Source organism: Neolamprologus multifasciatus, chromosome 7 (genome assembly GCF_963576455.1).
Source record: "Neolamprologus multifasciatus chromosome 7, fNeoMul1.2, whole genome shotgun sequence".
In the NCBI taxonomy this organism is placed as follows: domain Eukaryota; kingdom Metazoa; phylum Chordata; class Actinopteri; order Cichliformes; family Cichlidae; genus Neolamprologus; species Neolamprologus multifasciatus.
The window spans coordinates 39775235-39791912 of NC_140445.1; the positions used below are offsets into that span (position 1 = coordinate 39775235).

Here is a 16678-nt window from a genome sequence, read left to right on the forward strand (position 1 = left end):
ATTCCTGAAAATCCGTGTTTGGTTAGAGGTGGGCAGCATATCAATGTCAACACTGGTGCCAGTATCGGATCCATGCTTTGTTTCTCGAAGTCCAGTACGTATCCCAGCGCCCACCCATACCTACATTGTCTTCTGCAGGTCATGGTCATGGGGGTGGGGCTTGAGCCAATCACTTACATTCACACCTACAGGCATTTAGAATCACCAATTAACCCAACCCCACTGAGCTGTGTTAAATGAATGTTGTAATCTTTTTATGAAAGAATAAACGTCAGTCGTTTACACCCTTTAGCACATTTAAACAACAGACGCTGGCCTTTAAAGACAGGCACATTTACACCCCAGCTCTCCAAAACACAGCATCAATATGTAAGAAAACTGTTAACTAATCATCATGAGTAATAAAAATCACAATGCTGTCGTTGTTTAGTGTTAATTAAAATGTGTTCAGAATTTGGCAAATGTAAAAGAAAAAAAAGTGACACACTGCTCTCCCCTACATAAGCTGGTTAAAAGTATCAGAACCAGAAATAGTGCTCTTAGTTTTCTTGGTATCAATTGGATCAATACCAATGTTTGCAGTGTTGCACAGCACTTCCAGATTCAAAAGCTCAACCAGGAAGCAGCTTCTTTTTAAAGACGGAGGCACCCTCCACCTGCAGACACCAGCAGCTTATGCTACAGGACTGATTCCACACTGGAGTAGAAATTAGACCAGAACACAGCTGGCAGGTGTTAAACTGGAATGCAAGTCCACACTGGTTCACAGGAACCAGGAATGTGATCCTGATCCCTGCTCCTTCTGGAACCTTTGAGTGGTAGTCAGGCCCCGGGGACACGTTTATCTGAACACCCAGATGAGGACGAAGCATGAATTTGGACACGACGGATGGCTGTGTCCCATTTCAGGGTCTGCACGCTTGAAGTACGCGCACTACGCGTACTACGTACGGTGCGTACTATAAGTACGAGAAGTGCGGAAGTGAGAGGCGTGTGAATTTTTTTTTTTTTTTTTTTTTTTTTTGCACAGAAATGCACAACAATTATGGCAATCTCTACAAAGATTCTATTTTCCAACATGAAATATTATCAGAACAGGCTGAATTCCAGCATATAGAAGATAGGTAATGAAGAGGAAGTACAAACAACAACAAATAAATAAATAAAACCAAACCCAAACAGAATCAAAACAAACAAACAAACAAACAAAAAAAAAAACAAATAAAGAAAAAAAAGACATTATACCTTAGGGGTTTTCTAGCAGATCTAGTTCAATAATCATATGATTCATAACCAGAGCTTGTTTTTTGTCCATAAATTTAACAGATGAGAGGAAGAGGCAGAGTTCTTTGTGAAAAGTAAAAAAGGACGGCTTTGTTTTCAGAAAACGACATTTGTGAATGAAGAATTTCCCCATAATAATTATTACATTTAAAACATTGTCAAGCTTCTTTTCTTTTCTTAGAGAACCAAAAATAATATCATTTTTAGAAAATTCAAGTAAGTTTGGAATCTTTGGAAAGAGCCAGTAGTGCACATCGTTCCACAGGGCTTTACAGAATATACAATCATAAAATAAATGTTCTGTTGATTCAATATCCCCATCACAAAAAGAGCAAGAATTATTATCAATAGCAAAGCGACGTCTGAGAAATTCTTTGGAAGGGTAAATACCAGAGAGTATTTTGTAGTGGACCTCCTTAGCTTTGGGAGGAATGGGAAGTTTTAGGTAATTTTTTCTGATCTCTTTCTTTTGATCACCGGAGAACAGATGTGAGATGGAATTTGGATTGCATCTATAAGGGAAAAAAACATTAGTAAATAATTCCCTAATTTGGGAGTTTTTCAGACTGTTAGCTGTAATGTTATGCCCATTTACCAAGAGTTCAGGGAGGTCAGGGGATCTATAGTCAGGGTTTTGAAAAAGATTATATGCTGTACACAGAATGTTCTGAGGGATAGCCTTAGTAATTTTTTGAAATTCTTTGTTATTTATTTGCAGATTATAATTGGTGGTGAAATCTTCTAATAAAATTTTACCTCTATCATTTAACAAATGCATCACTGACCAGATGCCCTTATCGTACCATTTTTTTATAAAGATTGATTTGTTTCCAATGTTTATGTAGCGACAGTTCCATAGGGGAGTGTTGTGTGGGCTGTAGTTATGTTTGTATATTAATTTCCAGTATAATAAAACTTGCTGGTGAAAGGAAGAGAGCTTTATGGGGAGGTTTTTTTTTTATGTCAAAATCACATCTAAGTAAAAGATTAATTCCGCCTAGATCTGAGAATATTTTGCTTGGAATGTGAAACCAAAGACTATTTTGACTTCTTAAAAATGACCTAAGCCAATTTATTTTTAGGGTGCCATTTAAGCTGTCAAATTCAATAGCTTGCAAACCTCCATCTTCAAAATGTTTGACTAAATTACCTTGCCTGATATAGTGGGTTTTGCGTTTCCAAATAAAATCAAAGTTTAGCTGGTTAATAGATAGGCGTGTGAAATGGGACGGTATATGCTTCGTCGCGCTGTTCAGGTTGCCTAGCAACCATGATACTAACCGCGAGACACGTTACATACAGCTTTGTGTGACAGAAATGAAGGAGAAAATTGTTTTGTTGGTCAATCATTTTTGTCATGACATCACTTTGATTAGTTGAGTATCTGAGGCTGAGACCACAGGACTGTAAAACATGATTCAAGGGCTTCATTTCTGTACTGAACAGTCATTTAAGATTAGCTAGTAAATAATAATTAGTTAATGTTGTTCATGAGACTAAAGTCATCTCACTATGGTAATGTAAATATAATATGGCCAATATTATAGTATTGTCAGATTATTATTATATATATATATATATATATATATATATATATATATATATATTAGGGGTGCAACGATACAACAAAATTCACGGTTCGGTTCGGTTCGATACTTTGGTGTCACGGTTCGATATTTTTTCGATACAAAAAAAATGTTCATGCCTTTTTATTAATTTGTCATTTATTAAATTTTCACGGCACATTCTGCACCACATCTCTGTGCGTTCATCATTTGTTTGAAGCCAGCTCACCTCCTGCAACCACTTTTCCGAGAATACGTGCTTCTTTTGTGGTTCGGACTCCTTCTGACATTTCTTTGGAGGTGGAGGAACATCACAGTAATTGCTTAAAGGAGCTTCTTCGACATCTTTAAGAGTTCTAAACAAATGTCTGTCCTCCTCCTGAAAATCTTATGTACGCAAACACGCGTTGCAACTTCTTATCTTGTGCGGGTTTTTATTTTGACAGCAAATGCGCACCTGCGGACCACTTATGTGCAGCCCTGGTTATTTAGCTCGTCATATTGCAGCCACAGAAATTCTTTTGTCCATGAAACCATAAAGCTGCACTTTCTTTTTGCCTTATAGTCTGACTTGTCATAACCTTTTCGTTTTGTCACTTCTTCACCCTGACCTGTCTTATTTGGCTCAGCAGAACTAAAATATATATCCTGCTGCTTTTACACAGGCACTAACATAACGCTCAGCGATTCTCTGCGCGATCAACCTCTCACATGTTTAAGCTGCAGGAGATTTCACTTGTCATGTTTGCATAGTAAGCTAACGATTGATAAGACGATGTCAGAGGAATTGGTGCGCAAATTATCATCACTCACCAATCAGTACTGTCGCTTTCTATACACAGTTCACGCGATTGCAAAGTGAAAGCAAAAAACAAGCGCAAATTCAAACGTGATTTCAGTATGTCACATATTGACAGTGGCCGATGCCAATGACATAATTACCCAGCTACATTTCCGAAAGAATGCAAAAGCATTGACATATATTTTTCCTTCCTACGATAGGCCGACGGGCAGGGCAGAGATAGATTTTGGTAGCCCGACTGGAAAAAAGCCCCAGGACGTCGGGCTAGCGATTTTGCGAGCCCTGTATCTGATTGAGGAATCACTCATCTTTGGAAAAGAGAGTTTATTATGGAGAAATGTCTCTTTCCAAAATAAAAGCTATACTATACGCTTCTTCTGGGCTATATTCTCAGCAGCATATTAAACATATCAGGTCCCCATAAGGAGAATCATGTGCTAACGGCTGTCTAAATGACTCGGGTAAAGTTTGTAGCATGCGTGCTTGTTTTTGTCTGCTTCCACTTGTCTTTGCACTAGGATGATGTAGGAGTAAATGTGCAGTCATATTGGTTGTGTTCCCACTAGTGCTGTCAGCGTTAATCTGAAATGACGTTAAGGTCACAACACGGCAAATCTCCGTTAACGAGCTACCGCGGATCGCCTCATGAGTGGGGCTGGAAGACAACACATTAACGAGCTAACTGCGCTAACACACTAGTTCCCACCAATTGAGCATTGCTGGCACATCCAACATACTGTTTTACTTTTGTCCATGACACGCTTACCTTCAGGGTCATACTTCACATAAAAACCAAAATAGTTCCAAACGCCAGATCTGAATGAGGGTGGGGGAGGTTCAATTTGCCATGTTGCAAGAGCTTAACTTCTGTCTAGCTAGCTTGCCCTGCGCTCAGTGAATCTGTGTTTGACTACTCCGCCTAGGCTGCACTGTCGAGCGCAGATCCACTGAGCGCTCAACACAGACAGCATCGTCAGAAGGAAAGTTGATAAAATAAATTAAAAATGTTGTATCGTTCGATACATATGCGTACCGAACCGAAAGCACTGTATCGAACGGTTCGATATCAATACGAGTATCGTTGCACCCCTAATATATATATATAATTTATTTATTTATTATTTAATTAATATATATATTTATTTATTATATAATTAATTATCCATAAAATCATCAGATTCTCTGTAAGATTAACTTCGACTATATATATATTTAGAAGTAGAGGCTTTAAAACCAAGTTAATGCTGAAAGTACAAACATCACTAATGTCACACAACTTTGCCGACATGTGGCCAACAGCAATGTTTTAATGTTCTTCATTATTAAACATTCGCACATGAATAAGTGACGTCATATTCAGCACTTACTTTTGACAGTTCACTCTTCGGCCGCTGCCTTCTGCCGTATTTTGCGGCAAAATTATCCACACCCACCGCCGCGCCATGAATTGTGGGATATATGGGACCACGAAGCGTGCACCGGACCACGCTTGATATTTGGGGAAATCGACGGCGCATTTGGAGTATGCATTTCAAGTGCACTTCGAATTGGGACAGCCGTCGTCGCGTGGCGGTGACGTGATCGCACTTGAAATGCGTACTTCAAGCGTGCAGACCCTGGGCGTGGAAAGGATTTTGGCCTGATCCGCCATGTTCGGGGTCTAAGCGCAAGCGACGAAGGAGCGAAAGCACAGCCATGGTTCGTACTTGCTGTGTGGTCGGCTGCAATGTTCGATCTTGTTCACTACCAGTGTGGTAGTGAAACCAGACACACATGAGACTTGTTCTTGTTAATTAATGATTGTGAAAACTTTGAGTATGTCTCTGAAGAAATAGTACTAGGAAAACCTTTTTTGTTATGTGTAATTGTATGAACAGACTGACATTACATTATGTAACCATTTCTGTATCTGTATACTATAATTGACAGTTTATCATCGCTTTGAACTCTGTGTTTCACTAAAATGACATTATAATAAAAGCCAGGTAACGACAAAGATCTGCATTTGACGCTTTATTTTACACTTTGACAATTGTTACAAAATAGCCAAATCTTGCACCCAGCCGTTTGTAAATTGTATGTGCGCCTCCAGTGACTTGTAATTACGAAACTGGTTCGCTGTGTAGGCGCTTACTCCACAAACAAGATACGTGAAGATATCGGGGTAGGACAGTGGCGGTAAGTCGTCTGGGTCTTTACTCCACTGCCGTATTTCATATGGGTCCAGATTTGCGATGCACTCTATTTTTTTTCAAGTACCGCTGCTTCGCCTCTGGACGCAATCGGTCTCTATACCGTCCGTTTTCTTTGGAGCTGCTTTTAAGCATGATTCTTGTCGTCGTCGTTCCAACACAGTGTCTGTTTTGATTCGTAGACCCCGAACATGGCGCCGCGCTCCCACAATGCATTGCGGCGTGACGTCAACTCCAAAGCCCTATTGGGACACAGCAGATATGAGTGAGTCCAGTCATGAATACTTGAACCTGCTGGACTGAAATCAACCATGATAAACTTGTTCATTACGTTTCCTCCAAACTCAGAGCCGCTGCTGGACCATTACATGAACATCACTCACCAAATATTTCAGAGGTTTGACTTTCCGCCGTTTTAGGTGCAGTCGTGCTCTGGAAGGTGCCCAGTGCTCTCTGAGCAGGTAAGAGTTTCCTGTGTCACCCTGTTCCGACAAAGACCCGGCAGAGGAGCTCGAAGGAAAGACCTTAACTCTAATCTGGGCCTGAACACTGAACACAATCCACACAGCTGAAGGTACATCAGCCGCATCATGCTGCTTCATGCTGTCAGGTAAAAACCCTGTGATCATGGACAGGAAACCCCATACTAGCTACACTTGACAACAACGGGGAGGAAGAGGTCGATTTAAACAGCAAGAGGCCTCCACCCGAAGCACAATCATGGAGGGTTGAGGGGGTAAGGTCATAAGGCCTTAACGTAAGTTAATGAAGCTCTTCCATCACCTGACCTCTGAAGGGCGCCGTAGACCATGGAGAACAAAGATGTGCAGACGTCCTGGTGAGAGATCAAAGACGTCCTGATAGCAGTAAACCTGATTCTGCTAGACTGAAACTGACTTTCACTTTTTCTTTCAAGGGAAAGACCATCTCTGAACCGAGAAGGGGGCCTAAGGGTTCATTTTTCTTACAATGCTGTGATTCCAGCCAACTCTCTGTGAATGTACTCATGACCAATGATCAATGGTGTGAGTACAAGAAAATAATTATTACAATATAATGTTTTGAATTTGCTTAGATCAGAGGAATAGGGAAGGATTTGTCTGTGTTTCAGTTTGTCTTAGCTGTAGGCCTGAGAGTGTGTGTAATTGTTTAGAAGGAAAGGAATTTATTGACACTGGGGGTCTGCTGTCATAAAAGGAGACAGGAAGCTACAGTTGGGGGTTGCTGATGCTTGTACCTTTAATAGAAACTCATAATTGTTATAACTTAGAAGTAGGTTTGCAGGAGACTCTCCACATGATCTGTAAATGTAAGACAACAAGAGGCCAATGGCCCAGTGGATGCAGAGTGGGGGTCTCAGTGTTTGTAATATGTTAACTCTGTTTTCTATGTTGTGTAGAGGAATTAGGTGTAGCTTGGGTGAGATTACTTTTATGACTGTCAGGAAGTCACGTACGCAGAAACACACACAGTGCTTAAACTGTTACACTCACACATACACACAGGTACGCGCACACGTTCACTTACATGCACTTACATAGACATACGGATACGCGCACACACAGGCACTCACGTGCTCGTGCATACACACACAAACACAGAGTTTGCAACACACCATGGGGGTTTTATGATGGGGTCACTTCTATAAAGCTGACTGTAACAAACAAAGGAGTGGAAGATCTGCAGAGGGACACCGGCCTTGCTTCTAGAAGATGCATGCTTAAATGAAGATGAATAAAGGTTTTGTGAAAATGACTACTGAGTCCGGTGCTGTCTCTGGATGCCTCGAGGAATAAAAAAGAACCGGGGTGAAACTTATTTCGTAACAATGGTCATGACAATTTGCATATGAATGACCATAAACTGACCTCATATTGTTAGTGTGCTAGTTTCAGTCATTATGCAGATGTACTGTTTATAAGGTTGGAAATCTGCAGTTAGCTGAGACTGAAGAAGGATGATGATGAAACATTTCTCCCACTGATATGGCATGTAGATTCAAGATTTAAGGTCTTTATTGTCAGTACAACAATATACACAATATACAGCATACCAAAATGCCGTTTCACCCCAAGCCCCCCAGTTCACTATAATTATGTAAGAAGTATATCTCGAAGAGATATAAAACCATAAATTACACATAAAAATAACTCTAATTTGAGGTAAAATTAGGAGCTAAAAAGGTACTATTACGAACTATATCTATGAACAATACACAAAGACAGGACAGAGACAATACAAAGTTATGTTCAGGATATTGTAGACAAAACAGGACGAAGACACGTGCAAGATGCAAAAAGTGCAAAAAAGCATATTGTTCCCAGTTCCAGTTTGTTGTAGATTTGTGGAAGTTTGTGTTGTTTTTGAGTCTTTTGTTGAGTATTTATATCAAGAAATAACCCCAGATACTTTCTAAGATTAAAGATTTCATAAAAAAAAAGTAAATAAAAGTAAAAATCAGTTAAAAAACCTGACTGTGTCCCAGTGATTTATGGCAGTTTATGCACATTTCCAAAAACAATAAAGTGTCAGTTCAGTGCAAGAATACAGAAAAATGGCTGTTTTTTTTAATTTTTTGTCTTAGATGATAAAACTGTTAAAAATGAAACCATTGTTTATCAGTCAGTGATTAAAAAAACCCTTAAAATTTGAATTAAACTCTAATATAAAGTTTAATTTAAAGTTTATAATATCATAAATCTCTGAGGAAAGATGATAAATTGTACTGAGATTTTCATTTCTGCTAATCTCAGATTACAGTGAAACACATCTAATCTGCTATTCTCATCTCACACAGCAAAGGCACTCAGCTCACACCTTTCATGTGGGAGCTGAACTGCTCACAGGCCAAAGGACACATCTTGACCTTTGACCTGCAGGTGTTGCTGATTCCTAGCAGTGTGCTGGGCCACGTCACTGCTGTCAAACTGCTGGATTTATGGTCTGCAGGCGAGTGTTGACTCATTGTGAAACTCAAACAGCTGAGGGCATCGTGACCAGCGTTACCTGCAGGAAAGGAAAAAACATAGTTGTGCAACACCTGTGCAGGGCAGTCCACCACACTGTCAGGTGTGCCAGAAGGCGGGGTTGAACCTTCACACCTGCTGCAGGTGGAGAGCTAACAGATGCGTGATGGATGCCAGAGCAGGGAGTAACCGGGCTGTGGTAGTGTCCGTGGCCCAGTTTGACCCCGGCGTGAGTCTGGGGGACAGGGCCGGAGCCCAGAAAGACGCCAAGAGGCTCCACGGCACCCTCAGCAGGCGAGGCTTCGAGGTGGAGCTGCACAGCGACCTGAGCGGTGACGAAATCTACGAGCTGTTTGTGCAAGGTAACATTTCCATGGAAGCATCATGTGTGGTTTGAAGGATAAATCACCTGCAGCGGGCATGGGCTCATGTGCAGGTGGGCGTGAACACGTCCAGCCTCACTCATCTCACAGGTAACCAGGTGCTGCTGATCAGCAGGTGAGAACACCTGTGTAAATGCAGAGCTCTGAGCAGGTCTGCAGCTTTCACACGAACTTCCCAGCAAAGTCATCTTAGTCAGATGCTTATTGGCCCTGCATGCCTCGGTTATCAGGTCAAAGGTTAAAGTTCACGGCAGTAGCGGTCTAAAGGAGAAAGCCTCTTTTCTCTGTGACAGCGCAGCTTAGGTGTGCAAACCTGCATCTGACTCTGGAACAGCGAGCTCTGGACATTTATTTATTGCTCTATGGATTTATGGATTTATTGACTTTCAGCTCTGAGCACCATGAGACGAGTGCCGGTTAGCTCTAATACATTAAAGAAAGAAGAAGAATATACTGATGGATGCTTCCATGTTGTATATTATTTCTATTATTACATATTAAATAAATGGATTTATATAGCGCTTTTCAAGGCACCCAAAGCGCTTTACAATACCACTATTCATTCACTCTCACATTCACACACGCTGGTAGAGGCAGCTACAGTTGTAGCCACAGCTGCCCTGGGGCAGACTGACAGAAGCGAGGCTGCCATATCGCGCCATCGGCCCCTCTGGCCAACACCAGTAGGCGGTAGGTGAAGTGTCTTGCCCAAGGACACAACGACCAGGACAGAGAGCCCAGGGATCGCACCGGCGACCTTCCGGTTACAGATGCGATTCCCAACCCCCTGAGCCACGGTCGCCCAAAGACCCAAACAGCTGCAGGCCGGAGGGCAAATTGATTGATCAGCTGACTGTAGAGTGTCTGTGAGCAGCTCACTGCACCATTCAGCAGCTCCAGGCTAGAACCTGCTTCTCACAGGACAGGCGAGGTGGGTCATTTATTCGCTCCAACATCAAAACAAAAGTTCATCGTAAGTTTATCTCATCTGAACGATCACATGACTGACTACTGGTCACGTAGCCCAGGTGTGTTGGCTCATTTAACAATTTCCCATGTGGGATCAATAAAGTATCTAATCACTGATCTTACAGTAGCACCAGCTCTGTATTTGGTGCTGTATCTTTATAATCTTCAGAGCTCTTTCACCACTTATAACGTTTGCTTTGTGCAGAGTCACATCATGCATGCCTTAACCAGTAACCACCATCTTGATGCCGGTCAACTCAGAGAAAACAGAGAAAGCCTGGCTATGCTGGGCTGCTTTTGCACTTCACTTAGCTGAGGTGAAGCTAGCAGATAGCTAGCAGCAACAGCCGCCTGTGTCACCATCCACCTGTTTGTCAAAGAGGCCAAGGCCCTAATAATGCACATTTTAAGCCTCAATCCAGTTTAAACAGGAATGGGTTAAGAAATTATGCAGAGAGACCAAACAGTTTGTTTATCAGGCTGTAAAAATGTTTACTAGTTTTAACATGGAAGAACATGGGGACAGACTCCCTGCTGCCTCTGCTGGATGTCAGAGGAACTGCAGTGTAACACCTATTTAATTACTAACAACTTATTAGATGGTAATAAAAAATAAAGACAGGCTGGCTTTTGTTCCTGTTTCTCATGAGTAACCACTCTGCAGACGAGGCGCATGTGCATTGAGCACGTGCATACCTGCTGCCATGTATCCAGTGTTATGGCTGCTGTGAGAATGCTGACTGAGGGTCACTGACAGCCAGAGTTGGTCAAGTTACTTGAAAAAAGTAATCAGTAACTAATTACTGGTTACTTCCTGAAAAAAGTAATTCTGTTACTTTACTGATTACTTATTTTCAAAAGTAATTAGTTACTTAGTTACTTTTAAATACATGATTTATCCCCTAAATAGGTGATAAAGCTGTCACGATCCTGGGTCTTATGACCCAGTGTTTTGAGTTTTAGTTCTTTTGATGTTTATAGTGTTTTAAGCTTATTAGGTTTCTTATGTTCATTTGCTTATTAGCTCCCTCTTGTGTTTTCAACCCGTGTGTTAAGTCTCCCTTATCCTTCATGTGTTTCATGTCTGTTTCTTATGTTGTCAAGTCCATGTAGTCATGTCAGTGTTTCATTGTTTCCTATTTTATTTTGAAAGAGGTCCTGTGCTTTGGTGCTCTGTTTTCCTCTTTCCCTGTGGGCGTCGTTATGTTCATGTTGTGTCTACTTTGCCTTTCTGTCCCATGTTTCAGCTCCCTATGTTCTGTCTCAGTTGCTGTTAGGTTTACATATTTTGAGTTCAGTCAGTGTGTTTCCTGTTTTACTTTGAAGGTCCACGTCTCATGTGAGTGTTTCTAGTTTTGCTTCCCTTGTCTCGTCCAGCCTGATTTCTCCCAGCTGTGCTCTCCTTCTGTGTCTCATTCCCTCGTTATCCCTCTGTGTATTTAAGCCCTGTGTTTCTCTTTGTCAGTGTCGTAGTCTCCCTCATGGCGGTGTTTCCCTGTGCGTTAGTTATCCATGTCCCAGTTTAGTTTAGTTATATTTTTTGTGCCCTTCTGCAATAAAGCAGCTTTTTGAGTTTATTTTTGTTGTCGTGAGTTTTGCGTTTGGGTCCTTCTCCTGCCTGGACACAGCCGAAACATGACAAAAGCAATAGATCTTTCAGCCCAATTCTACTTTTTCTACATAATCCATCATATAAAATGTACTGAAATGAAAAAGTCTCTTTTTAAAACTTGTTTTATTAGTTTTAATCTTTTAACTTTATGCATCAAGCAAACATTAAATTATATGCAACTTTCTCAGCCTCCCCGGGAAAGTCTATGCCAGGGTGCTGGAGAGGAGAGTTCGTCCGCTAGTCGAACCTCTGATGCAGGAGGAACAATGCAGTTTTCGTCCTGGTCGCGGAACACTGGACCAGCTCTTCATCCTCTCGAGGATACTTGAGGGTGCATGGGAGTTTGCCCAACCAGTCTACATGTGTTTTGTGGACTTGGAGAAGGCATTCGACCGTGTCCCTCGGGGTGTCCTGTGGGAGGTGTTGCGGGAGTATGGGGTGTCTGGCCCATTGCTACGGGCCATTCGATCCCTATACAACCGTTGCAAGAGCTTGGTTTGCATTGCTGGCAATAAGTCGGACTCGTTCCCGGTGGGTGATGGGCTCCGCCAGGGCTGCCCTTTGTCACCGGTTCTGTTCATAATTTTTATGGACAGGATTTCTAGGCGCAGCCAAGTGGCGGAGGGCTTTCGCTTTGGTGGCCTCAGGATCTCATCTCTGATTTTTGCGGATGATGTGGTTCTGTTGGCTTCATCGGGTGAAGGCCTCCAGCTCGCACTGGAGCGGTTCGCAGCCGAGTGTGAAGCAGCGGGAATGAGGATCAGCACCTCCAAATCTGAGGCCATGGTTCTCAGCCGGAAAAGGGTGGAGTGCCCACTCCGGGTCGGGGATGAGGTCCTGCCCCAAGTGGAGGAGTTCAAGTATCTCGGGGTCTTGTTCGCGAGTGATGGGAGAAGGGAGCCGGAGATCGACAGACGGATTGGGGCTGCAGCTGCAGTAATGCAGACGCTGCACCGGTCCGTCGTGGTGAAGAGGGAGCTGAGTGTAAAAGCGAAGCTCTCAATTTACCGGTCGATCTACGTCCCTACCCTCACCTATGGCCACGAGCTGTGGGTAGTGACCGAAAGGACGAGATCACGGATACAAGCGGCGGAAATGAGCTTCCTCCGAAGGGTGGCTGGCATCTCCCTTAGAGATAGGGTGAGAAGTTCGGCCATCCGGGAGGGGCTCAGAGTAGAGCCGCTGCTGCTCCACGTCGAAAGGAGCCAGCTGAGGTGGTTTGGGCATCTGACAAGGATGCCCCCTGGGCGCCTCCTGGGTGAGGTGTTCCAGGCATGTCCCACCGGGAGGAGGCCCCGGGGCAGACCCAGGACACGCTGGAGAGATTATATCTCTCGGCTGGCCTGGGAACGCCTTGGTGTTCCCCCGGATGAGCTGGAGGAGGTGGCTGGGGAGAGGGAGGTCTGGGCCTCTTTGCTTAGGCTGCTGCCCCCGCGACCCGGCCCCGGATAAAGCGGATGAAGATGGATGGATGGATGTTATTCTCTGACTGGAAGAAATTTGTTTAACATTTAAACCTATTTTCTGCACATTCCAGCACATAAAATAAAATCGTTTTTTGTGTTTACACTCACTCTTTCAAATAGATGCACGTAAAACACAGCAGAAAATAAATAAAATGAAAGTCTCAGCGGTCCTGTTGCTCTATTTTAACCTATATAGCAGAAGTGGGGCAGGCGGAGGTTTGCCCTGGTGCAGGTGTGCCACAGCGGTCAGTGGAAGGATCTGAGAGTTTCTTTGTGAATTAAACATTCCAGCAGCAGAGTATTTGGTGCTTGCTCGGACGTTTAGGGGGGTTTTTTTTGCTGTAAAAAGAAGTTTTCTTCCCACGCACAATGTTTGGAAACATTTGCAGCTCCATCTCCCTGACAGACACACAGCTTTAACATTACAGTCTGTTCTATTTACAGGTAAAGGTGAGGCTTACACTGCCCTGACACTCATTGGTGACATGCCAGCGCTGGCTGACACATTTGTAATTATATAACATGTAAAGATGTGATTATACGTGTGTGTTTTACAGAGATGGTGATTAAACACTGTTACAACTGATTTCCACTCATAGATCAAACATAGGTCACACTCTTTTAAAATAAGTATGACAGCAGCGAGCATAGTGTACATAAAGTTTCATTAGTTTGAATCTTCTGCATGGGAACGTAAACACAGGCTGGCATACCTGCTGCCATGTATCCAGTGTTATGGCTGCTGTGAGAATGCTGACTGAGGGTCACTGACAGCACTACTGTCTGTTTGTGTCTGTTCTGCAGAGAGCAGGCGGCCCGTGAAGGACTACTTCCTGGCTGTCTTGTCGTCTCACGGGGAGGAGGACTGCGTGTTTGGAGCCGACGGGAAACCCGTCCGGCTGTCTCGGATCTTCGCATATTTTGACAACGAGTGCATGGAGAATAAGGCCAAAGTGTTCCTCATACAGGTAGGTGGCAGAAGGGCGAGGACAACATGAGTTTAGGTCGTGTCGAGGGAATCAAATGGTCTGTTTCCTTCTGTGATGCTAAGGTCATCCTCTTGATGCTGTCTCTGCAGGCGTGTCGCGGAGACGCTCTGGATGATGGAGTGGAGGTGGACTCGGCCGGTGACGCCACCGACTGCAGCTTCTCCCTCCACCTCTCGGTTCCTGTAGATACAGCTGTGATGTATGCCACGCCCCCAGGTAAACACCAAGCCTTCAACAGACCACCACCACTACCCTCTAAACCTCCTCAGCGGCCACTCAGACCTCCTAAACTACCCTTCAAACCTCCCGACAGGCAGCATAACCATTTTATCCATCCCTAGAACCTCCACAGTTACCATGAAATATAGAACTTAAACCATCTTTATGACAACTACAACACTTGCAATATGGTCACATCTCTTCATGGACTTTTAAGACCTACCAAAGGACTTCTAAACCTCCTTAGTAACCAGAGAAATCTTCTATACTACCCATTAACCTCCTCTATGACTACTGAAATCATTTTAACTGTTCATGGAATCTCCTCACCTGCCACAAAAGTGCCCAACTACCTGTAGACCCTCCCCAATTACTGCAGACCTCTAACTTCCTCTGAGGCCCGTATACCTTTCCAGCTGAGCCTGGAGAACCTCCTTCATGATGCCTTCATAACTCTTCATGGAATCTCCTCACCTGCCACAAAAGTGCCCACCTCCTCAATGACTACTAAAATCTGTCAAACAAACTCTCAGAGCTCCTCTATGATCGCTATGATTTACCTGAAGAACTCTAGAGCATCAACATCCCATAAAACTGCATTTATGACAACTAAAACAAACCTCACCAGCAACTGTTCCACCCTACCAAATGATCTCTGGAACAATCAAATAACCAAATGTACCTGCAGAACCTCCTCAGTGACATCTAAAACCATTTTGAACATTTCTTCATACCTGTCCAGTGACCTTTGATGATCTTGACTATTTGGTCTGTTCTATGAAACTCCTCAGTTACCACTAAAACACCTGTAGGAGATTTTATAATATATTTTATAATAGGATTTATAATAGGATCTCTTGAATAAACCTCAAACCGCCTGACATGTAAAATATTCTAAAGAATCTGTTGAACCTTTTTTGTGATCATAAAACCTCTCCAGTGACTGCTACAGCATCCTAAAGACCCCTCAAACATTTTATTGACAACTGAAACCTCGTGAACTACACTTAGAGGCTCCACAATGACTACAAAGCCCTTGAACCTCTGTAATGACCACTGCACATTCCTAACTGAATCTAGGTGACCTTCTTCATCCTAAATATTAAGTTCACTTTTCAAACAGCTGTTTAAATCTCTCTGGCCATAACCAGCCTACCAGAGGACCTTGAACCTTCTCACTGACCAATCTAATCTCCTCAAGGCTCCCTTTCTCAGGGATCTCTTAAACTTAAAATACCAGTGCAACTTCCTCAGTGAGTCCTACAACTTTGTGAGGACCTCTAGAACCTTTTCCTGACAACTGAAGTAGTCATTTTAGTAGTGTTGTCCAAACCCTACAGAACCTTCTCTGAAAACTATAACACCTTTGAAGAGACCACAGAACCTCTTCATTTTTGACACCTGGTGGTGACATTTGTCTGAATCAATAATCTGCAGATTTTTCACCATGGTCCAGAGACCAGTATCTCTGTTTACCTCCTCCTCTCTCCATCAGGTTACGGAGCCTTCATGAGCCCGCTTGGATCCGTCTTCCTGCAGACGTTCTGCACTTTGTTGGAGGACGAGGCCCATCAGAACCTGGAGCTGACTCGCCTGATGACCCGCCTCTCCCACAGGGTGGCCTACACCTTCCAGGCCAAAGGTCGTGAGCTGGGCGGGAAGAAAGAGATGCCGTGCTTCCTGACACGACTGACCAGAGAGGTGTTCCTGTCCTCAGAGTCAGTGAGAGAAGATCTCTGATCCTGGGAAAGTTTTTCCTAAAGTTCTTGAAGATGTTGTGTCACCATTTCTTGAGAAGTTTCACAAACTTCTGCTGTTCATTGATCCACTTTAATGTGACTGCAATAAACTGGAGCTTATTTTCTCATTTATGAAGGTTATTTCTTCACTTATTCACTCATTATCCACGTAGTCACACATTTCTATATCTGCATTTATTTTTCCTTTGATAAATACATCTGAATATGAACAAATAACTATCTGAGTATCAGAAATTAACAGCAGGTAGTTTTTAACAATAAAAAACAGTAATTTGGTAGGTGCAGAAATCTTTTATAGTGCTTAAAAATTTCTACTCCTGTATTGAGACATTAAAAATAAATCTTGAATTGTTGGTTGAAGAAAAAGATTATTCCTAAACTAAAGTGTCCGAAGAACACCGTCACATGTTTAACAATAAAATGTAAGATTTACTGCATATGTGAGTCTAACAGGTCGGTATAAACAGTAAT

General features: G+C 42.8%; 1 protein-coding gene across 1 annotated transcript; it reads left to right on the forward strand.

Annotated features, from left to right (window-relative positions):
- The first annotated feature begins 8586 nt into the window (after positions 1-8586).
- On the forward strand, positions 8587-16356 carry LOC146514866 (caspase-3-like). The gene is made up of 4 exons (XM_085168837.1): positions 8587-9171; positions 14044-14207; positions 14318-14444; positions 15943-16356. The coding sequence occupies exons 1-4, from the start codon at positions 8976-8978 to the stop codon at positions 16185-16187; spliced, it is 732 nt and encodes a 243-aa protein (XP_085024963.1). The 5' UTR covers positions 8587-8975; the 3' UTR covers positions 16188-16356.
- Positions 16357-16678: the final 322 nt, after the last annotated feature.